The following is a 23,302-nucleotide window of genomic DNA, read 5'->3' on the forward strand; positions in this document are numbered from 1 at the left end:
GTGCTTATTTATTTAAGGGTGAAAAATCATGATGTTGGTAATTTACTTTCAAGTGGTTCAGCATCGTGTGTGTGTACATTATCATCTTTCTATTACCTATTTATCTATCATCTATCTACCATCTATCATCTTTCTAATCTCTGTATCTATCATCTATCTTATATCTATCTAACCTATTATCTATCATCTATATAGAAATCACCAATGTGTTAAAATGTTAACAATTGGCGAATACAAATGAGGTATCTCTGATGTTCAATGAAATATTTCTTCAACTTTTCTGTAGGCTTGAAAAATTTCTAAACAAACATCTGCAGGGAAGAGCGGCTGCAAAGGTTTGAAGAATGTTATTTTATTTTTTAAAAGAAAAGTACATCTGTATGTTTTAGAAGGCTGAAAGGACACGCATTCAAATGCGAAGAGTGCCCATCTCTGAGGTGTTGGTAGTTGTTTATTTCACTTTCTTTCCTTAGTTTAAAAACAGTTATAGTAGTAATAAATGTTCAGATGAATCAGAAAATTCAAATAAGCAGAGAACAAGCTAAAATCATGAATAATCTGAGAGAGAACTCCTGTTAAGGTTCGCTGCACCATCTTTTGAAGCGTTTCTATACCTATATACATATATGTAATTCTATGTACTTTTCCCCAGCCAAAATAGAACTCATGGTCTACACACTGATGACTTGCTTTTTGCAAACTCTCACTCTGCGTTATAAACGTCTTCTCATCTCCTGCAAAATGTTTCTTGCTTGCATGTGGATTAGGGGGGATTTTAATATTTGTACGGTGTTGCTTAATTTGATGTTCCAAATTTTCTGTGACCTTAATGATGGTGATGATTTTTAATCCTTACTGTGCACTCACTAAACACTGTTCTAAGAAATGTACTAACTTTAGCCTTCACAACCCTCCAGTGTGAGTATTACCATTACACCCCTTAGACAGATGAGCATTCAGACTGTCATAGGGAAGAACTTTTGTATTCTATCACAAGGTTTTTTTTTTTTTTTTGGCCACGCCGCACAGCGAGCGGGATCTTAGCTCCCCAACCAGAGATCGAACCTGGGCCCCGGCAGTGAAAGTGCTGAGTCCTAACCACTGGACCACCAGGGAATTCCCTCTATTACAAGTTCATCACTACAGGGATGTTGCCTAGAAGCTTGAATGATATATAATGGCCCATCTCTGGGAACCCTGCCTCCCAGGTAATGAGCATTAAGCTAAAATGCCTTTGTTTAGCTCACAGGAAACATCCTGACCAGGCCCACCTGTGAATGACCACAGGAAGGAGGAAATGAACACATCCCCTCCAGAGTCTGACTGGAACCAGGAGATGTTTGACTTTACTCCCTCCCCTTCAGTGTAAAAGCAGCCTGAATTCTAACTCAGGAAAGACGGTTCTTTGGGACACGAGTCCACCATCTTCTCGGTCTGCCAGCTTTCTGAATAAAGTCGCTATTTCTTGCCCCAGCAACTCATCTCTCGATTTACTGGCCTGTCGTGTGGCGAGCAGTAAGAGCTTGGACTTGGTAACAAGAGGATCTAGGAAGCCCAGGCTGTCTGAGTGTACAGCCCACGTCTTAATCCAATACACTGCTTTGGCAATGAGCATGACAGTTTGTTGCTAAAAGGCAATATTTCATTTTCATACCAAACAGCTCAGGCACTGGGAGCTGCGGCCAAGCTCTCTGGGAACTCGGCATCCAGGCCAGCACCTGCTGCTCAAGGAAGTCATTTCCCCGAGTGTGGTTTGGCAAAGCCAAGACGAATGCGATGGAGCCACAGTGACCAAACTGCCGTGCATTTCGCAAGTCCGCACAACCAGGGCGCAGGGCCTGGGCTACTCTGTCCTCCCAGCCCCTCCCCAGCCTGCCTGGTGCAGAGTCACCTGGACAGATGGCACAGGAGTGGGCAGCCACTGGGGTGCTTGATCTGTTGAGCATTTAGCAAGAGAGGACCCTGCACACAAATGATCACTGGATCCTCAGCCAGGAGCAGTGCAATGCCAAAGTTCTCACCATTCCTGTTCACGTGGTGTGTGTGTGTGTGTGTGTGTGTGTGCGTGCACGTGCGCACGTACGTGTGCTGTGTGGTGCACGTGTAGTACGTGTATTGTGTGTGGGTTGTGTGTGTTGTGTCATGTATATGTGTGTGGTGTGTGTATGTGTGTAGTGTGGTGTGTGTGCACGTGTGGTGTGTGTGTGGTGTGTTATGTATATGTGTTGTGTGTGTTGTGTGTCATGCATATGTGTGTGGTGTGTGTGTGGTGTTATGTATATGTGTTGTGTGTCATGCATATGGGTGTGGTGGTGTGTAGTGTGTGTGTGCACGTGTGGTATGTGTGTGGTGTGTTATGTATGTGTTGTGTGTTGTGTGTCATGCTGTGTGGTGTGTGCATGTGTGTAGTGTGGTGTGTGTGCACGTGGTGTGTGTGTGGTGTGTTATGTATGTGTTGTGTGTCGTGCATATGGGTGTGGTGTGTGTATAGTGTGGTGTGTGCACGTGTGGTGTGTGTGGTGTGTTATGTGTATGTGTTGTGTGTGTTGTGTCATGCTATGTGTGTGGCGTGTGTATGTGTGGGTCGTGTACCCTCCACAGTGCAGTAAACCAGGTTCTTTCTCTCCAGCTTGGAGCACAGACAGACCTTGAGGCCGGAGCAGAGCTTGGTCAATACCACATGCAAATAAATAAGTGCTAATTGCCTGCAGTGTCTCTGGGTGTCAGGTGTGGTTATCGGACTGTGTTTATGGGCCAATTAGGCTCCTTACGGGACTCGATGGTGATAAATCGTGGCTTAGCGGCTTCGGGAATGTGCTAGGGCTGGTGGGGCGGTGGCGCTCCACGCGGGCTTCTGGTCGTCCCTGCACGAGCGCGCTGGGACCCGCGGGGCGGGGGCCCAGAAAGCCCCGCACATCAATGACCGACCCTGGCCCGGGGCCTCCACCGAAGTGCCTGGGGACCTCTGGGGGGGACCCGACTGCCTGGCGGAAGGGGCGAGGCGCTAAGCGTCCAGCTGCGGGCCTCCCTCTGGACCCTTCCCCCTTCAGCCCGCTTGGAGTGACAACCAGGCTTGGTTTCCCGAAAAGCAGAACCCCCCAAAGAAAATGGTGCAGGGGAGAGGGATGAACTGGGAGTATGGGGTTAACAGAACGCACATTACCATATACAAAATAGGTAATCAACACGGTCCTACGGTACAGCATGGCAACAGTATTCAATATCTTGTAATAAACTATAATGGAGAAGAACTATCAGAAAGAATGTATGTAGACTTTGCTGTACACCTAAAACTAACGCAATATCGTAAATCAACTATACTTCAATAAAAACCCTTAGACTTTGTGTTTGTTCCCCGTATTTTGTTATTATAGAAACTGCAGCCATGAACATCTTTTACACAAATGTCGAAGTGCTCACATTACCCCTTGGCCAGATTCCTAGACATTGAATTTATTCATGTAATTAACACATTTATGGAGCCCCCCACTGTGATGAAGCCTCGTCTAGGCCCTGGATTCCTGGGCCAGAGGGAACATTTTCAGTGTCTTTCAACACAATTCCGTATCGCTGTGCAGAAATGCTGTTTGACTTCGTTTCCACCAACAGCGTGTTAGGGACAGTCCCACTGTAGCCTGGCCAGCACTGCATACGATCACTTAAAAAATCTTGGTTGTAAAATCTAGGCACTCAGTCTCACTCTAGTTACCTCACTGAGGCCGCAGAACTTTCCGTGGCCTGGAAAGGTGAGTGATTCAGTTCCCCACCCCGGAGGCGGAGAAGCTGTGATCTCCCAGGAGGGAGATGGACGCTCCGAGGCTGACTCAAGAGCACTGGAGGGAAGGTGGGGGCAGTCAGGACGGGGTAGAGACCAGGCCAGGCCAGGAGCCGCTGAGCAGGGGTGAGGCCGGGCCAACCCGCCTACCGGGCAGCTCTCTGGGGAGTCTGGGTGTTGACAGAAGGGTGTGTTTGGATGTTGGGGAAACTTACGGGCGGAGGGGCAGAGACCGACGGCTGCCCACTCAACACGTGCTCCCCGCTCTTCCTTACCATCAGACCCTGCCCCACTGAGCCCCCCTTGCAGCCCTGAATGACGCCACCTGGTCTGGCCGGCTGTGTGGCAGTGGTCACGAGCGGGGCTTCGAGGACGCCAAATAGAAGGGCCGTGTCGGCTGCGCCTCCCCTTCTCCCCACCTGGAAGGCAGACGCTGCATGTGGAACAGCCCTCTGCGGGGGCCAGGAGGTGATGGTTGACCAGGTGGCCAGGAGGAGGCTGGGCCCAGATGGCCTTCTGGAACTGTCCATGCAGCCCTGGCCTGCCTACCTCTAGGTGTCATCCCTTACTTAAAAGAACTGTTTTGTAAATCTCTTACCAAATAGATAACCAATATGCACGTGAATGCAGCTGATTCCTCCAAAAAGCAATGTTCTTGGTCCTTTTTTGGCTTATTTACTAGAAGACAGGCCACCTTTGTCATGGTTTGAATTTGGCCTGCTGGGGGTCATGTGACTGCGTGGCTGGGTGGCTCGCTCCCTTCTGTGTTGCGCAATTCACCAGACACTCTGTGGCGCTGTAGGCGCCCCACGCCACGGGGAAATCCCAGCAGAAACTGTAAATACTACCTGTCCTGTGATCACGCGGCTCTATCTTTACTGACATGGAAGCCTGGGGGGTTGGAAAGCCATCCGTCTGTCTGTAGAGAGAAGAGTCTGGACGGTGCTCCAATCACTAACTGTGGTGACGTCCGGGTGGTGGCATTTTGGGTGAGTCTTACCTTCTTTATACTTTTCTGAATTGGGGGATAAAGATAGAATGTTATTTTGCATGAGAACATTTTAATAATATTAGTAATAACACCATCCTGGAATGGGTTTATTTTCTAGCCACCGCTGAGTCCCTATCACATATCTGGGGCACTGTGGGTCCAGTGCAAAGATACAGCTGAAGCATCTGATGTATCAGAACTTCCGGGCCCAGGCGATCCCTGGCTGGAGGAACCAGGGCCTCTTGGAATTTCTTGTAAATAGGTCAGAAGAGCTGCTCCTTGTTTTTTTCCTTCTTGCCATGACTGTAGCACCTTGGGCCAGTGTGCTCATGCACGGGGCTGCCCGGGCCTAGTAGCAGAATCCCTTCCATAAGCACTGAGCTGGGAATAGAAACCCAATTCATCATGACAAAAAATGCCCTCCCCTCCCCTCCCCACCAAAAAAAAAAAAACCCAAGAAAAACCTCCACGGAAGCGGCGTAGACGTATTTCCATTTCTTTATTAGAAAGAGGCCTCTACGCTATAGCCACCTCTCTCCATTACTTTACACATTTTTCTTTTTCTTTTTTTTGTCCCCTTAGAATACTGTACAGCTGACACAAAAAAATCCCAAGGCAGGAAAATACAAACTGGCATATTTAATCAAAACAAGATCGTAGGAAATAACAAGCCAAGTGAAATGTCTGTCAATGGTTTTAATTACAGTACAAACAATATAAATAAAGCATCATTGAGTCATTGTGAAACAAACTTGCTGAATGAGGTAATATAAAAACAACCAAAAAAAGAAAAGGAAAAAACCCATCTCTGGATAAACCCCAGGCTCCGCTTCCGTCTTCTATACATGGCTATTTACAGAACAGAGAAGTGTGCTAAAGTGTGGCGAGGCGCGGCCTTCCCTAGTCCCTCCTAGAAATGCCTCCGTCATCGCCTTTGACCTGCTCGGCTTCCCTTTCAGAAACACAGCCAGTGGCAAGATGAGAACCCAGTTCCGAGTCAGGGACAGGAGAGCGGGGCTTGTCTGGGGCAGGAAGCCACACCCTCGGACCCACGTGGCGATGCCTGTGGCTGGTGCGGCCGAATTCCAGCCCTTCCCTGGGCTGCCAGCCCGGTCCTTCCGGGGCTCGGCCTCTGATCAAGTGCACACGGCATCCCCAGCACACGGGAACTCAAGCCAGGGCAGGGGCAGCAGCCCCAAGAATCTGATATATTTTACACACAAAAACTCAGTCGGAGGAGAGAAACCGTGCTGCGTTTGAAGGCTTGGAGAAGGCATTATTTCTAAGACCAAGATGCGTGAACAGCCACAGAGCAGTTTGTAAGGGTACCTACCCCCCGCCTATCCACCACGGAACAGCTCTGACCCTCACTCAAGCCCACCAGTGCACTCGTAATAGTCCTGGTGAGAAAACTGCCGGGACCCCGTGGGTGGGACTGGGGGGCTGAGAGGTGCGTGTTGGGCTCCCACGAGCAGTAAGCGCTAACTCCCTGGCTTGTCCCCAGCTCACGGCACCCTGGGTCCAGCCTCTGTCCTCCCAAGCGGGATGTACCTTTTCCCCAGGCGGCTCAGTCAGGTGCAGAGCTGAGTGCAGTGTCCCCAGCTGGGCTGCTCACCAAGGTCTCTGCACGAAGCCAGGCACTGTGGGTTTCTAACACAGGCGTCGTTACAGGGGTGGGGAGACCCGGGACGTCCTTCACCCAGCCCCTGACACACCTTTAATTTCCACGAGCCAGCTCTGAGTACGAGCTTCTAAGGGATGGGCAGAGTCTCCTTATGACAAGAGTATTTGAACCAGCTCAGACATTAGCTTCCGGGCCGGTGTGGATGCCGTCCGGCACTAGGGAGACAGGGGCATAATCTGATTGAGGGGTGACTGTTCCCGACCGCGGGTGTGTTACGGGGGTCTGCTCCATTCCAAAGCCTCCCCAGCCCTCTCACATCTTGTTTGGTTCCTTTCTTTCATCTGCATCTCAAAAGCTGAAGGTCATGGAACGCTCACCGACACTGAAATCTAGATGAGTCCTAATTGCACTCGGACAGGTGAGGACCTCTCTTACGCCTTGATCACGACCCTCGGGAGTCCTTCTCTACAGACGCCACAGCCAGGCCCAACACAAGACAAGCCTCAAGCCCACCTCTCACTCATGCAGCCACCTTGCCTCTCCTTGCGCACAGCCGGCGCCTGCTGGGAGCCGGGTGTCCCGCGGTGGCTGAAGCCCGCGATCCCGTCCTTTTAACGGGGCAGGCTCATGCTCGCACACCTGCAGCCTTTAGAACCACCTTGGGTCTCTGCTGGGCACGCCTGCCCCAACCCTGCCCTCTGCCCGGCACCGAAGGCCTTCTTCTGGATGGCTTGAGGGCCTCAGATAAGGACACTTTCACCAAAAAGGCGCAAACCCCCAAACGCTGACAACAAAAACAACACCTCGTAAGTGACATGCCTTAAGGAGGGGTTTTCAAGTTCATGGTCACCGCACCCTTGCTTTGCCGAGGGTGCTTGCTACACTGGTGAAACAAATACTTCTAAAATCTGGGCTTTAAAAAAAAGAATCACAGATTAAAAACAGACTTTTTCGTTTTACAGAATCCCCTGCTGATGAAATGTCCTCTAATTTCAACTCAGACCCAGACTGCAAACGCCAACTGGAAAAAAGTGTCAATCTATGTTTAAAAAGCAGCAGACATCCAAAATGAGACAGGGAAGTTATTCATAGTTTTAAAAAACATCTGTTTTAGGACAGCATTACTTTTCTAAGGGGGAGAAAATCTGTGGTTTGGGGATGATCACGTCTTAGGTGGTTGAACGTCCAACGTGGAGGTGCTGACCCTGTGTGGCAACATTTCTCTCTCAGATGTCACAGCACCTTGGGTTCCAGTGACTACTTCCTGGCAGTGGTGGAACTGAAAGTCTGAGCAGTGTTTCATCTACCCCAAGGGATTAGCCCACCCGGCTTCTCCCGTCTGCATAACTGGAAGGAATCTGATGTCTTGACTGAAAGGCAAAGCTGATTTAGAAACTTGAATGAAAAAGGACCTGTCAGCGTAGGGCACAGAGCAGGGCAGAAGCAGACCCTGCCTCAGCCGCTTGGGGAATCCAAAAAGAAACATGTCTAAACCACGGCTAAAAGAGAAAGATGCAAGTCTCGATGCCAAAGGCCCTTATTTAGCTTTTTGGTTAAGGATGGGGCTGAAAATCACTCCAGGACACGACTTCACAGCGTGTGAAGCCCACGTGGAAAGAGGCCGTTAGAAATGAATTATATTTCCTGGGAAAGAAAGATGTGTATCTTCAGCACGTTTCTATCAGAGTTCCTTCCTGACGGCTCTTCAGTTTGTTTGCCTGAAGGACATAAATACGGTCCAGAGGAGCTGCAGAAAAGTCGCGATGACCTTGCGGGGCACCTGACAGAGGATGTGAGCGAGTGGAAGCAGCCCGTCCAGAGGTGACGGATTTGCTTTCCAATCATCTGTGTCTTCTGAGCAGTCTTTGAGACCTGACCCTACTTTACCCACTGAGGACCTACATTGTGGCAAGGCTTCGGAGCTCCCCCCCACCCCGCTTCCAGAACATTCTAAATGCAAAGAGAAAGGACTGGCGGGGTTGGAGCCACCGGGGCCCATGTCACCCGTGAGCACAGCTCGGCTGGGGGTTGGGCAGGAGCCAATGGCCACTCCCAAGGGGGAGGATGGTACCACCAAGGGCAGGCCCAGGACAAGGTCACTGGCCAGCCACAGCAGCTCAATGAGGGACAGAGGGAGAGAGAAGGCGGCCCTGGAGCCTCAGGCCACACCCTGCCAGCCCAGAGTGCCTGCAAGAAGCTCTGGTTTTAAAGCGGAAGCAGGATAAGGACACCGAACGGGCCCCAAACACGAGTGTGCCCAGCGGCCTCTCAGTGCCGGAGGAGGCGTCTGAAGGACAGAGGCCTTGGGATCGATGACACAGCAGAGGGTGCGGGAGAGAGAAGGGTGGTCTCGGCCAGAAGCAGCGGGGGTGAAGGGCCTGAAGGGGACACTCACCCTTCCGTCCCCTAGAAAATCAAACTCAGACTCAGGCTGGTGGGCGCATGGCGGTGAGTGACGGGGAGGGGGCAGTGTGGGCTCACCCCTGGGGGAGGGGCTGCCCGGAAGCAGGGGTCCTCGGAGAGCCTCGCTCCCACCGACGACGAGGAGGACGACAACGGCGACGGCGGGCTCAGCAGAGACAGAGGAGGGTCAGAGCCTCGATGGGAGGGCCTGGCCGCCCCCGCCCCCCCAGGGCACTGGCTGGGGACAGTTTCCTGGCTGGCGCTCTTGGCCCCGTCCTATCCACGTTCTGCTCTCCTGAGCCTCCCGCCCCCGGCTGGGCATCGGGCCGGCATTTACCACCCTGGTCCAAACGTCACCACACCCTGCAAGGCCACAGGGTTTCCCAGCTGAGGAAGGACCCTGGGCAGCTGGATGGGACGGCAAGGCCAGGTGAACCCAGGTCTGCTCGGCCCCAGGGCTGCCTTTCTTGTTGGACTATTGTTCCCTAATGAAGTAGCGACAGCTCCTTTGCAAATGTGGGGAATGAGCCTGAACGTGTTCAGGTGGCACCAAACTGGGAGGCCCGGAGCTGATGCTGGAGGCCGAGGCTGGGTCCAAGCGGACCGCATCAGGCGGCACAAAACCTCAGAGGAGGGGGCAGAAGTGCACGGCCCTGCACCGGTGCTACAAGGGCCGCAGCCTGGACTCGTGGCCCTGCAGGAAAGGTGCTGCTTTAAGGATTCCAGGCCAGAGTAATTCAGGAAGAGCTGCTCTCTCCTGCACCCGACAGCCCAGCGGTCAGCAAGCACCCGCTGCCCTCACCTGCTTTCTGGGATAATTGCACATAGGGCGGGCTTCCTGGGGGACAGGAAACTGTACCTGCTTGTGGGACCAAAGACTCATGGCAGGAACGTCACTCACTCACCCTCGACTGCTCATCTGCTGGGAAGACCGGAGACGGAAGGAACCCGGGACCATCTGTCTGTCCACCCCAGTACTCGAGGTCCACCCACGCACCGTCAGAATCAAGGCTCCTTTCTCCGCAGGGTTCTCTTGGCCACAAGAGAAATCCAGAGAGGTCTGCAATACACCCAGCTCACCTGTGCAGGTGCCCTCACACGCGGCCGCCTTATCATATGCCTTCCCCAGCCAGTGGGTTTCTCGTCAAGGAAAAATTTGAATTCTGAATAGAAAAGGTTACGTGGATTCTGCAGTGGTGGCTTCCTGTGTCCTTGTCATGTCCCTGAACTTACATGGAAATAAACTATGAAAGCTGGACCCCCTTCCTCAACTGGTTATTTCTAACACTGGCCCTGGGTCCTTGCTTCTCTGGCCTTGGTGTTAGTAAGGCTTTAAGATGGGAATGAGAGCGTTGTCAGCAAAGAAAGGACTTCTAGTTTGACACTGACATACAAACAGACGAGCCGCCGGTCACCTTTATTTTAAAAGAAAACCCTTGAAACCCACTACCGCCTTTTCTCTGTTGCCAAAACTCGGGCTCGAGAAAGCAGGCTGCCCCCTGCAGCAGATCAATATCGCTAAAAATAGCAGGAGAGGGGTCGAGTTTTCTAAGGAGGAATCAATGAAGTCCCAGCGCTGGAGGGAGGGAAGGGAAGAAACCAGTCTAGCATTCAGGTCGTGAAAGGCTAAGTGAAAAAAGAAGTCATCTGGGAAAATATTATATTATAAACACATATAATAATCTGTACACACCCATATACATCCCAAAGAGAAGCCTTACAAGGAATTCCGTTTCTTTTCAAAAGAAGGCTTCACTGTGATAAAGCATTCCTACAGTGGGAATTAACTACAATGAAATAATTTAAGAATTTCGTTTATACTCTATCTGTGTCCACTACGTAACGTCTATGTTAACGGGGAGGCGAATGCGCGTGGCTGGATTAGAACAGTGACGCGTTCTTCAAAAACAGGAAGGACTTTCTTCTTTCCTCTATTCACATTCAAAATAACCACACAGCGATGAAACAGAATTAAAAATCGGGTGGAGGGATTACGGACCTGTTGTCAAGGCTTCCAGGCTGGAGGCTTCCGCACCTGTTATCCTGGGAAAACGCCGAGTTCCACAGAGCTGCATCAAGGTTAGAAATGCCCATGAAACCCCGACCCAGGTAGAAACTGTGTAAAGCTTTATCTTTTCCCCACCTACTTTAATTTTTTTTTAAAAAGTGAAAGAAGGGGAAACACTCTTACAAAATAGAAGGTTTAATATATGAGAGCAAGGAACTTCCCCGGAGGCGGCAGGGTGAACGTGGCCCTGTGTTTCTGTGCTACCTCAGTCCCGTGCCGTCCTTCAAGGTGACGCCCTCTCCCCCCTCAGACTGCCAAAGGGCTCAAGGCACAGTTGCCCCCTTTTCTTTTTCACCTAAGGTGTCACGAGCTGGTTTACTATGTTTGGCCACCACATTGAAGGTGGCCGAAGTCTGAAGCAGCCAGAAACCGTGACGACGGCAAATCGGGTGATGTACTAAAATGATGGGCCTGGCCACCAGGCAAAAAAAAAAAAAAAAAAGTCTCAGGGCGTTTCATGAGTCAGTCTGTGCTCCCAAATTGGCAGCGGTGGTCAGGATGGACCTCTGCAAAGCGCCCGGGTCTGGGATTTGGAAAGTCACCCCGCCCCCCGCGTTGCCACAGCCTGTTCCTCTGGGTGGGCAAAAGTAGGGTCAGATCTCAATCGTGCTTTCCAGTAACAAGGAATGACATGCCTCTTTCCCCCGCTAATATGCTTTTATCCCCCCCTTTCTTGATTTTAATAAGCAAATTGTACCACCATCTTACTCTGATATGCTCCTTTTTAGAAGCTGTATATCACATTAATGGAAGTGTTTACTGCTGGGAATATTTCCCGTGTACAATGATCTGTAACCCTCTTATCTCAACTAGTTGCATATTATTAGTTCACATCCAGTTCAATTTATAAATTAACAGAGGTGCCATTTGTCTGTATAGAAATCAATGCATATTTATGAACTTCTTTTATTCAAATAGATTTTCAACACATCTCATCTAAAGACAGAATACAGAAGCCTGTGTGACTTGGGCAACGTGGCCCCCGAGTGACTGAGACCCAAGACACCCACCTCGGCAAAAGGACACAGACTACCTCTCAGGTTTGGGCAAAAAAACAGCCTTTTACGCATTTACTTAGTTCACTAAATGTGCTCCAAATGCTGTCGTTAGCTGAATTCGTGATTTCCTTTTGAACTTCCAAGTCACCCTTATCTTTTCCGTTTTGTTTTTGCGCCAAGGAGACTGCAGTCAAATAACACTCGGCAACTGGTTTCCTCTCTTTGGACTGAAAAATTAAACAGATACTAAATTATGACAGTGAATTTAGAAAGGAGGGCTCCAAGGGCTTGAAAGAACATGTCTGGGATAATACGATGCTTCTAAGAGCATTGCAGTCACATCGCGGCAATCGCCAGAGCGTGCTGTGTAACTACCTCCTCGGCTAATACGCTTCCTTCTCGGTGATGACTAATCATGTTCTATTAAACAGCGGTAATGCTGGAAGAACTCAGCTGTACGAGTGTAATGAAGCCGGTACTCTCCCTGGACAGATTAGCTACAACTGATTTGACACATACCATCATAGGGGCTTCAAACCTGACAAACTCTTCTTGCTTCTGATTTATGCCGTCAAGCTCCTCGGAGAAGAGATGAAACCCAAGCGTTCCGTCTGGTAGAGGTGAAATGTACTGATGTGCTGAACCCCCAGTTAAGGAGTGTTGCCCCTTCTCCTGGCTGCGCGCCTCCCCTCCCCCATGTCCCGTCCCTTGTGCCACGCTCTGTCTCCCGGCCACCGGAGGGACCGGGGTCCGGCGCCGTGTGCTACCATCAACGAACCCAGGCCCGCCGGTCGCTCCTGTGTGTTGATCGGGGGAATTTATGCAAAGGAATCAATGCTGCAGCCTCCGGGCCTCCTCTTCGCCCCTTGAGGACCATCCGGGTTTTGTGATTTCACTTGGCGTGAGTGGGGTGGGGTGGAGGCGTGGGGGGTTGGCTGGGGACCACCAGGAGGAGTGAGGGGACGCGACGGGACTCACGTGGCGTGATCCCTGAGGGCGCGCGGGAGGCTGCGGGCACCGCCGGTCCTCAGATGATGGTGGGCACCCTCCCGCCGCTGTTGTTCCGGTTATTGTTCTTCCTGGACAGGTTGGGGGTGGCCATGAGCACGAAGCGCTCGTCGGGGCAGCCGTACTGCAGCAGGACGTCGGTGCACTCCTGGCTGGAGGCCTGCCGTGCGTAGGCCAGCGCCGTGTTCCCGTGCGCGTCGCGGGCCATCACGTCCACTCCGTACTGCAGAGGTAACAGAACCGCATTAGGGTCACGGGAGGGAGGGGACAGGGCGCCTTGTTCAACCCCGCAGGCAGCTGGGGCAGATGCGGACCCCGGGACGCGCTACCGGGAACCCGCGGGGGAGACCAGCGTCCAGTGTCCCTGCCCCCGTCCCCCCTACCCCCGCCAGGTGTATTCTTTTCAGAAAAGAGTGTGCTTTTTGCATCGAAAAGCCCTTCCCCTGTGCAATAGGAACGGACCAAGGATAACTCTAGTTTTGCTATTTCTATTTTGACTTTCCAATTATAAACACAGAAAACGATCACTCTTTTGATCTCAGAGGCGATTCATTTTCATTGAAGGAAATACATAGGTAATACGTAAGAGCATAAGAAGAAAAAATCACGTATAATCTCGCTATTCAGAGATAATCTTGGTTAATCTTTCAGCGGATTTCCTTCTAATGGTTCTTCTTTGAATCTAAATGCATATATGAATAACTGAGATAAAACTTGCACAAATAATTTTTATCTTTTTGTTTACTGAACTTGGTGCTCTGCTCATTTTCTCAGATCATTAAAAGTTATTCAAAAGCATGACATATAACAGCCACATAATATTCCTCCGTATGAACATGACTCAGTTACTCTGTCCTCGGTAGCTACACATTGTGTTTTATTTTTTTTTAAATTATTTAAAAAAATTTATTTATTTTGGCTGTGCCGGGTCTTCGTTGTGGCATGCAGGATCTTTTTTTTTTTTTTTTGGTTGTGGCGTGAATGTGGGGATCGAATCCTGACCAGGGATTGAACCCAGGCCCCCTGCATTGGGAGCACGGAGTCTCACCCACTGGACCACCAGGAAGTCCCTACACATAGTGTTTTAAAGTTGTCATTGGTCTAAATAGTGCTGTGATGTACAGCCTCATACTGAACCTTTCTCAGGATCTCTGATTGTCAGAGTGATGACTAGAAGGGGTAACACGGGATTAAATTACACAAATAGTTTTAAGCTTCTGGATCTTGAGAAAGGGTGGACTGATGTCCACTTCCACCACCATGGATGGGAGTCTCATCTCTCGTCTTCAGGAAGCATGAGGATTAAAGGAACTCTTGGCCAATTTGAGGGGGAAAGATGGCATGCAATCTGTTAATGGAACTGTGATCCCCCAAACTTTATATGCTGAAGTCCCAACACAGGAACTGTATTTGGACATAGGGCCTTTAAAGAGGTGATTAAGGTTAACTGAGGTCATATGGGTGGGGCCCTAATCGAATATGACCTGTGTCCTTATAAGAAGAGAAAAAGACAGCAGGGATGCATGGGCACACAGAGGAAAGGCCCTGTGAGGACACAGAGAGAAGTCTGCAAGCCAAGGAGAGAGGCCTCAGGGAAAAAAGACCCTGCCCTCACCTTGACCTTGGACTTGGACTTCTGGCCTCCAGAACTGTGAGAAAATAAATTTCTGTTGTTTAACCCCCCGAGTCTGTAGTGTTTTGTCAGGGCAGCCCCAGCAGACTCATATGCAACTGCTAACATGAAGCTGAACACTGAGTGTTTCTGATATCTGTGTATCTAATTCTCCCATCACAGCCATCCCAAGAGTCAGGTAAAAATATGTAGAAACTGGCATCGTTCTCAGCTGTGCTGGACAGACCCATCGCCTGCCCCTGGGGCTGGGAACAGAAGAGCCCCCAGCAGGTGACCCACCTCTGGACAGTGTCCCACTGCTGGTGAGCACACACCCCTCCTCCCTACCCAGGACCCTCTCAACGGGCAGCTTTCCGCCACCCTTCGAATGGGGACCTGCTGTGGCCAAGGACCCCAAAGGCAGGTAGGCAGCGGCCAGGCAGGGGGTGCGGGCGTCTCCGAAGCAGCTCCTGGTGGTACAGTCATTTTCTCCCTTTCTTCTCCCCGTTCAAGCTGCATGGCAAATGCTTCAGTAGGGATTAAAAAGATAACTCTCCCCAGCGGAAATTAATCGGGAGAGTCCAGAAGAAGCCCTTTGACAAACTCCGACCACATCAAGGCTCAAAGTCTAGGGTCCAGCATTTTTGTGTTATGTGAACGAAACATCCAAAGGTGTGGCAACGGGAAAACCACACAAACCGTTCAGTTTATAGCCTCTCCCTCCACCCCTTCCCCACAAAACGATGGTGGGAGCCTTTTGTAAAAGCAACAAGAGGAACATCACCAACTACACTTGACCCAAGGCGGGGGTCATCCCAAAGATGAAGCCGGCAGAAACGCTAGCAAATGCCGTGCAAAGTGGACCACTGTGCCCGCGTAAGGAGACTTGGTTCCTCCCTTTTAAACTGGTGCTCTGTGTGTGCCCTCACACAGGTGGGCTGAAAGGGAGCCCCCCACCCCAAAGCCTAAATTCCCTATTACTAATGCTTCCCACTTCCAGGCGGGCAACGATAGCCTTCTCCCAGAATGATGCCCGCGGAGTAGTGCCGAGGGCACGTGGGCGACCTACCCAGATGAGAAGCTGGGCCAGGACCACATTGCCCTTCCGGCAGGCCAGGTGCAGCGCCGTGCGGCCGTCCCCCTCCCCGCAGGTCTCGTTCACTTCGTCCCGGGAGCCGTGTGCCAGCAGCAAGATGACCGTCCGCAGGTCCTCGTCGGCGGTGGCCCGCAGCAGGTGCTGGCCCGGGGACAGCTCCGTGCATGCCAGCGGGGCCAGGAAGAGCTTCTGCTCGTACTTGGCCCGGATCCACCTCTCCTTCTCTTCCCTGCAAGAGTCACCAGACAGGCGAGGTCACGACCGCGAGGCAGAACCGAGGCTGCACCCCTCTGCCCAGCCACCACCGTGTGTGTGGTGTGTGGTCCGGAGGTGTCCAGGGGGCGGTGACAAGTGTCTTCACCCGGCACCAGGAAGCCCCCCTCGGGGGAAAGGCTTCCCTACAGTGTACAAAGTGGGTCCCCACCAGAAGCACCACCTGGGCACCTGTTAGAGATGCAGGTTCTCAGGCCCCATCCCAGCCCCCAGAATCAGAACCCCTGGGATGTGTTTTAACCAGCCCTGCAGAGGATTCTGACGTCCTAAGGTGTGAGAACCAGGGATCGGCCTTGAGCTCTCATGTGATTTCTTTTTTTTTTTTTTTTGCGGTACGCAGGCCTCTCACTGTTGTGGCCTCTCCCGTTGCGGAGCACAGGCTCCGGATGCGCAGGCTCCGCGGCATGTGGGCTCTTCCCGGACCGGGGCACGAACCCGCGTCCCCTGCATCGGCAGGCGGAATCTCAACCACTGCGCCACCAGGGAAGCCCTCTCATGTGATTTCTTCTGCTTTTTGTGGCCCCAGAAGAATCACCCCGCTGCCCGGGGTCCCGCCCGATGCAGGATGGATGCCACAGGCTCGGAGGCCCCATCCACTTTAAGCGGCCACAGTCAGAGCCAGGATTACAGACCACTTGGCTGGAGTCCAGGGGGCAGGGTGGCCGGTGGGCTCTCCCACCTGGTGTGACCTCGAGGGCTTAGTTCTCAACCTCATCGGCCGGGGAGGGGGTGTGTGTGAGCTCGGGGGTCTTACAGACACTCCCGTGGAAGAAAATGCTGCTACAGACGACACATGAAAAGGCAGCGAATCCAACGGGGAAAAGAGATGCAAGCGAAGCTCGTGACCCTGCGCGGCTTTCTTAGCTCTCGGGACACCTGGGGGAGCCTCGGGGAGGGCGTCAACGACTCCTTCAAGACGAAGAGCAGCCGGGGGGGTTTTCCAGGGCAAGTGGGCTGAGGCCCAGCCTAGGAGGCCAGGCAGGGGGCCCCTGAGGCCAGAGCTGAGTCAGGGTGCAGAGGGCAGGAGGACACGGGGAGGGAAGGTGTGAGGCACGACGGGCATGGCAGCTGGTGCCCCTCCCCCAGGAGCATAACCCCAGCGGGGTGGGAGTGCTAACAGGCCCACTCTCTGGGGCCCAAAGAGGACAGTATGTTGCCTGAGACATCTGGAAGGAGGGCTGGGGAAGGGAGGAGGGGGCAGGATGGGAAGAGAGGAGCTGAAGAAGGAGAGAAGAAACCAACAGCAAGGTGTGTTTATATTGACCGGAAGGAGAAGACCCCGGGCCGTCTACTCGTGCACTTGGGCCGCTAAGGGTGGATTTGGGTGTTGCCTCTTCTAGTACAGGTGAAGACCACTGAAAACAACTCAGTAATCCTCAAGACTGCAGCACTGCTGGGGGGAAAAAACTGGGGGGGAAATGCACAAGACAGAAGTGAGATTTCACAAGTAGCTCTTGAAATGAGAGAGTCTGGGAACAGAATGGGGCCGGGGTTGGGAGGGGGGGGTAGGGGGAGTGGGGTGGGGGACCTTAGGCCGGACAGATGCTTTTTTTTTTTTTTTGATGTGGACAATTTTTTAAGTCTTTATTGAATTTGTTACAATATTGCTTCTGTTTTATGGCTGCGAGGCATGTGGGATCCTAGCTCCGTGACCAGGGATTGAACCTGCACCCCCTGCCGTGGAAGGCAAAGTCTTAACCACTGGACCGCCAGGGAAGTCCCCGGACGGATGCTCTTTGATGAGGCTGATGAAAGAAGCAACAGAAGCCCTAGAGATAAGAAGTGACTGTAATTACCCACAGAGACGTACATATACACGGATCCACAATTGCCCTGTCCTAAAACTCAGCATTTTCTCCGGGGGAGTCAGGAGGGTACATAGCTACAAACCACACAGGGGCATCACCTGGGGCCTCCGCTGGACTGGAGAAAGAAAACTCGTTACCCGTGACATTTTTCCTTTCCAAGTACAGAATAAAGGCCCTGTTTACACCTTTTACCCGTGTTGACATTGCTCCTGGTGATGTAGTGTCGGGTTAGCCCTAATCTGTTTCTAAATACTTAGGCAAACATTTTCTTCCAGGAGTAAATCTGGATTAGTTTTGCTTCGCTTCCTGGTCCCTACGAGGGACCCCCGAGCGACCCCCCGACCCTTTTCATTAGGCCATTTCTAGGACGAGCACGTGGCTGCAGCTGAGAACTCACACCAGCACCCGGAGGCCGGCTGCACAGCCTCCCTCACTTGGGCCAAAATACAAGCACAAAAGCGCCGGCGACACCTTGGAAATACCGGAAGAGGTGAAAGGCGAAGAAACCCCAGGCCGGGCCTTGCTGTTCGTGTTACTTAAAAACCTTATTTCAAATGTATTAAACATATGTTGATGCATTTCATAAATCGCCGAAGAGCAAAACGCGAATTAAATGAAAAGGGACAGCAGTGGGCGAGATACAGCCAGATTTTCAAGTTCCAATCTGCTAATTCTCATTTCTTGGTAGGCATTAAAATCAGACCTCTTTTACTCTGCTCCGGTTGATTTTAATACTCATTGCCAAGTCATTCAGGGACAAACCAGAGGATGGAACACGGTAGCTACAGTCCTAACTGCAATTATTCCATTTTCTTTTTAATATTGGAAGACCCCAGCCAAAGAACGAGGTCAGACCCCCCAGCTTCTAGCTCCTCTGCCGTGGTCCATGTGGTCTCTTGGGGAACGCCCCACCCCAAGCTCACCTGAATTCACTGAACTCGACACGTGTCTGAATGATGAGTGCATTTAAGCTGTTCTTTGCTTTTAAAAATCAGTGTCGTTCGCAATACGTAATAAAGGCAGGTCCAGGTTTCGTGGGGCTGAAAACACGTACCATTTGGGGAGCCTTCTGTAAGAGGAAGACTCTGAGATTATGTACGTGAAACGAGGAACAGGGAGGAGGGCCTGGGGCTTGGGCTTCCTTAGCCTGGAGCGGGGTGATGATTATTTGTGAGGGTTTCAGAACCTCCAACAACTCAAATACAGAAAACAGGCTTGATACTGGGAACCGTCCCCAAGTGATGCTGCCAGGAGACAAAAGCAGCGAAAGCCTCTAGGCAGCCTTCTCGCTGGGGCCCACCTTTCCCAGCCCCACGTCCACACGGCCCCTCACCTCCACCAAGGGCATCCCCAGATCTGTTCAATGCACGGTTTTTATTATCTGACAGGACCACGGCTCTTCACCAAAACTTCTTGTGTTATTTAAAAATAAGCATTCGATGCCGGCTTCTGGGTCCTGCAGGACGGTGATGTTTCAGTGTTTGTTTGTTTTTTTTTTCAGACACCAGGAGGCCGGAGAGCAAAGGAAGGCAGACCACTGGGCCTTGAGTCTGTGTCAGGCGTGCTGCTTCTCCACAGCTGAAATCCAACTGGAAGGAGCAGGGGATTCAGGAACGTTTCCGTTTTGTGGGAGCTAATTCAGCAACCCCCATGCGTGCATCAGCGCTTAATATTAGTTACAGCCTATGTCCTGCGGTCACTGTCCACGCTGACAAACCGGGAGGAAAGCTTAATTCTGCATGCTCCCTGCAGTGGCCAGAGGGAGGGAAAAGAGAGTCCACACTGAGCTAAAAGGCTGCGGGTTTCGGCCTTGGAGAGGCTGGCGTTCATGTGCTTGCTTTGTTCTTCTTTGTGGTGCAGATCTTTGCAACTTCAGTCACTTCCTGGGCCCTCGTTTCCTCATCTGTAAAACGGGCACAGTGACGTCTACAGCAGGCAAGGTGGTTTTGGAAATTTGAAGTCACGTGTTCGGACGAAGTGCTGGCCGTACACAGTGGTTCCCTGACACATGGCGGCCGTGGCTGTCCTGATGCTTGAAGAGAAGAACATCTCTCAAGACTCGCCCTGCTGTCGTGCACACAAGCGCTCCCCGTGGGGGCGTCGCGGGTGATGAGGCGGCGTTGGGGGCAGGGGGGTGGGGCCTGACACTCCCGCTGGGTGGGCGAGGGGACCCTGGCCAGAGGCCTTGACAAACCCATGGGTGTCCTGTGGGGCTCCCCCTCCAGGGTGCAGAAGGACCTGAGACACTGGGGTGAGGAGTGCTCAGCAAATTCGAACGACCCCATAGCTGTCAGGACCTCTGGGGCCAAGTCTGGTTGGCCTCTGCCCGTGGCCTTGAGCATCTAAAGCCTTCCTGGATGTTATGGACTGACTGTGTCCCCCCCGCCCCCGATTCGTGGACTGAAGCCCTACCCCACCCAACGTGACTGTATTTGAAGACAGAGCATTTAGGAAGTAATCGAGGTGGACTGAGGTCACGGTCCTGGTCCGTATAAGAAGGGGAAGAGACAGCTGGGGGTCTTTCTCCCCGTGCACAGAGGAGAGGACACAGCCGGTAGGTGGGTCTGCAGGCCAGGAAGAGGCCTCAACAGAAACCAACCCTGCCGACACCCTGACCTTGGATTTCCAGCCTCCGGAGCTGTGAGAAAATGAACTTGTATTATTTAACCCCTCCGCCTCCTCTACCCCGTCTATAGTATTTTGTTATGGCAGCTGGTCTGACTAATACACTGGACAGCCACATGGTCCACTGTTTCCACTTGGCTTCTGTGCCAACAGTCACCATGGGAAAGACAGATACTCTGACAATGATTCCTTTTCTGCGAGAATATTCTGTCTAAAACCATTCGCCCCAAGAAACCACGATGCCAAAGCACAGATACCCTAATGGTGACTCTGACGTCCCAATCTTGCTTCTGGGATTCCCGGCTTGTCTCGGCCCAGCCTTTCTTTTTCCCCAAGGAAGGCCAGTTCAAGAGCAGTGTAGCTGGCAGTACATTACCTCACCTCATTCCAGTCCCCTGGAGGCTCACTGCTCACAGCCTCCGTTAGCTAATGAGCTAAAAAATGAATTATTGGCACGGCTGGCCATCAGCAGAGAGGAGGAGGCCCCGCTCCTCATTTGAGCCCTGCGGTGACACACCTTTAAATAAATCAGCTGCACGGGACCAGGGAAAATGAGAGAACGGGCCACTCATCACGAGACACCAACCCAATCCCCCCAAAGAGAAAGACAAGATACAGTCGAAGGCACAGGAGTAACTGTTTTCTCTCCTTCTTGCCTAAGATGAAACCCTTTCCAGGTAGCCTTCCATGCCCTCTGGGCCCAGGAAACTGCCTCGTGTGTGAGCCTGGGGCCCAGGTCTCGGAAGCCGTGACTCCAGGGTCCTGTGGGGTTTGCCGGGCTCAGCTGCTCTGCTAGGACTGCAGCCTGACAGATGAGGCTTTGCCGCACTTGACCTTGAGGGGTGTTGACTCGGCCAAGGCTCCACCAAAGGTGATCCCGGGAGCGCACCTAACCTGCAACCCGCAGATTTAGTGCCTGCCGAATGGAATCAACTACCAGCACCAGTAAATACCGCGAGGCCCCACTGAGGAGGGGCCGTCTCCAAGCCACAGGAGCGCTTCCTGTGATGGTGCTGCTGGTGACGATGGTGACAACAGTGACCGGCTTTGTGGACGATTCCTGACCCTGGAACACCCGCCGTGTTCTTACGAGTGACCTACATGTCGAATGCTGAACACCATGCATGTGTGACGGCAGAATTGTGGCCATATTTTGGGAAATCATGACATAAAGGAAAGGCTTCAGGAAAAGAGATGGGTCATTTTTGTGGCAAGCTTCAGAAGATGGGGAAAAGGGTGGAGTCTGGAATTGACAGACACGGCTTTTTTTTTTTTTTTTTTTGCGGTACGCGGGCCTCTCACTGTTGTGGCCTCTCCCGTTGCGGAGCACAGGCTCCGGACGCGCAGGCTCAGCGGCCATGGCTCACAGGCCCAGCCGCTCCGCGGCATGTGGGATCCTCCCGGATCGGGGCACGAACCCGCGTCCCCTGCATCAGCAGGCGGACTCTCAACCACTGCGCCACCAGGGAAGCCCGAGTTACCTGTTTTATATATAGTACTGTGTATATGTTAATCTTTGTTTGCAGTTTTATAGTAAACTTTAAGCCTTTCTCATCCTTCCTTGACCTTTATTTACCAAGCAATGGACAGGTCACTGATAAAATAGCTGGACTCTGTTGCACACACTAGGAAAATCCCCAAGAGCATCAGAGCTAATGTTTATTAAGTACTTCTGATGTGTTAGCCGCTGGGCTAATTATCTGGTTTCATTCTGACAACACCTGGTGGGGTAGGTCCTGCTATCATTCCCCCACAGTTTAGAAGGTGAAGACGGTCTTGCTGGGCCCCCGACCTGAGACGGCCCAAGCGGCTGTCCCCGGTGGTCACTGCCTGAGCTCTTCCTCCGGGCTCTGCCACCTCCCAAATAAGGAAACTTGATCCCATCTGGAAGGGCATCGCCTGCGTTGTGGGATTCCAGCCGAGTCCCCAGCACTCCGCCCACCCGTTCTCTTCAATCACCTCACCACGTGGTGATGGGTCAATGTGAGTCGCTTTGGAGAATCTAGAGCTGTACCACCCCGGGGGCAGCATGAGCCACGCACAGGTGTTTGAATTAATCCAGATGAAACAGCAAGTCCCGCTCCTCTAGACGCGCCACACGGGTCAAGTGCTCAGTGGTGCCAGGGCTGGCGGCTGCTGTCTCGGGCAGTGCAGACGATCTAGAGCGTCTCTATGACTGGATCTAGAGCTGCTCCATCCTGGCAGGGATCGTGCTCATCCAGACAACCTGTCTAGATCAGCACGAGGGAGGGTTTTTCTCTCCCATTTTTGTCTTACCCAAATTATTTGGGAATAACCATAAATGCAGAATGAAGAGAAAGGAAATCACCAATGTGTGTGTGGGAGACGGAGTGGAACGGAAGCCAATGCAGAGGCCAGCACTCAGGACAGCAGCTTCTCTAGGCAGCCGGGTCCCGGGGGGCGGGCACCTGTCACTGCTGGTGGCCATGATGTCACTGGAGCACCGCAAACGCACGCTGTCAGTGAGGAGCTAAGGGCAGGGCGGGTCTCAAAGACCCTTCGGGAAAGCTGAGGCTGAGTTGGAGCCGCACGAGACCCGCGCCACGCCCCTTAGAGAAACGCCGTCTTGATGTGGTCGGTGGCCCCTCCTCTGTCCACCGGAGGGCTACAGGGATGCGTCCACACTCAGCCGCCACCAGCTGTGCTTGGCATCTGGCAGGGAGGGCCCGGGGTAACAAGGTTAATGCGCTGGCTTCCCAGCAAAGACCATTTTAGCAAATAACCACAAAGCTTCTGATTGACTTCCAGCACCGTTTTGTGGTCCCCAGGAGCAGACACGGGAGCCGCGGCCAGACGTTCCCTGGGTCCTCAAGGGGCCCACCGTGGAGGCAGGATGGACGATGTTTTGGGGTGACGTGCGGAGCGGTCAGCCTTCCCATCTCCACAAACGAGGCTTTCTCTGGCTCGGACCCTGGGCAGGCATGGCCTTTCCCAGAAGCCCCCTCAGTGTCGAGCCGAACGTGTTCATTTTGATGGGAGACCCTCCTCCCGAATGTTTGA

The 23,302-nt window shown here is 52.3% G+C and overlaps 1 protein-coding gene across 7 annotated transcripts in view; it reads right to left on the reverse strand.

Annotated features, from left to right (window-relative positions):
* Positions 1-5,249: 5,249 nt before the first annotated feature.
* The window catches only part of AGAP1 (ArfGAP with GTPase domain, ankyrin repeat and PH domain 1), a 557,152-nt gene continuing 539,099 nt past the window's right edge, over positions 5,250-23,302 (reverse strand). For all 7 annotated transcript variants that reach the window (XM_060015879.1, XM_060015878.1, XM_060015876.1 and 4 more), the window contains 2 exons: positions 15,549-15,804; positions 5,250-13,090 (listed from right to left, as the gene is read on the reverse strand). In XM_060015879.1, coding sequence (XP_059871862.1) covers positions 12,887-13,090; positions 15,549-15,804 — 460 coding nt within the window. In that variant the 3' untranslated portion in view covers positions 5,250-12,886. The remainder of the gene's footprint in view (positions 13,091-15,548; positions 15,805-23,302) is intronic.

The sequence above is a fragment of the Delphinus delphis genome, chromosome 7 (genome assembly GCF_949987515.2).
Source record: "Delphinus delphis chromosome 7, mDelDel1.2, whole genome shotgun sequence".
NCBI lineage: Eukaryota > Metazoa > Chordata > Mammalia > Artiodactyla > Delphinidae > Delphinus > Delphinus delphis.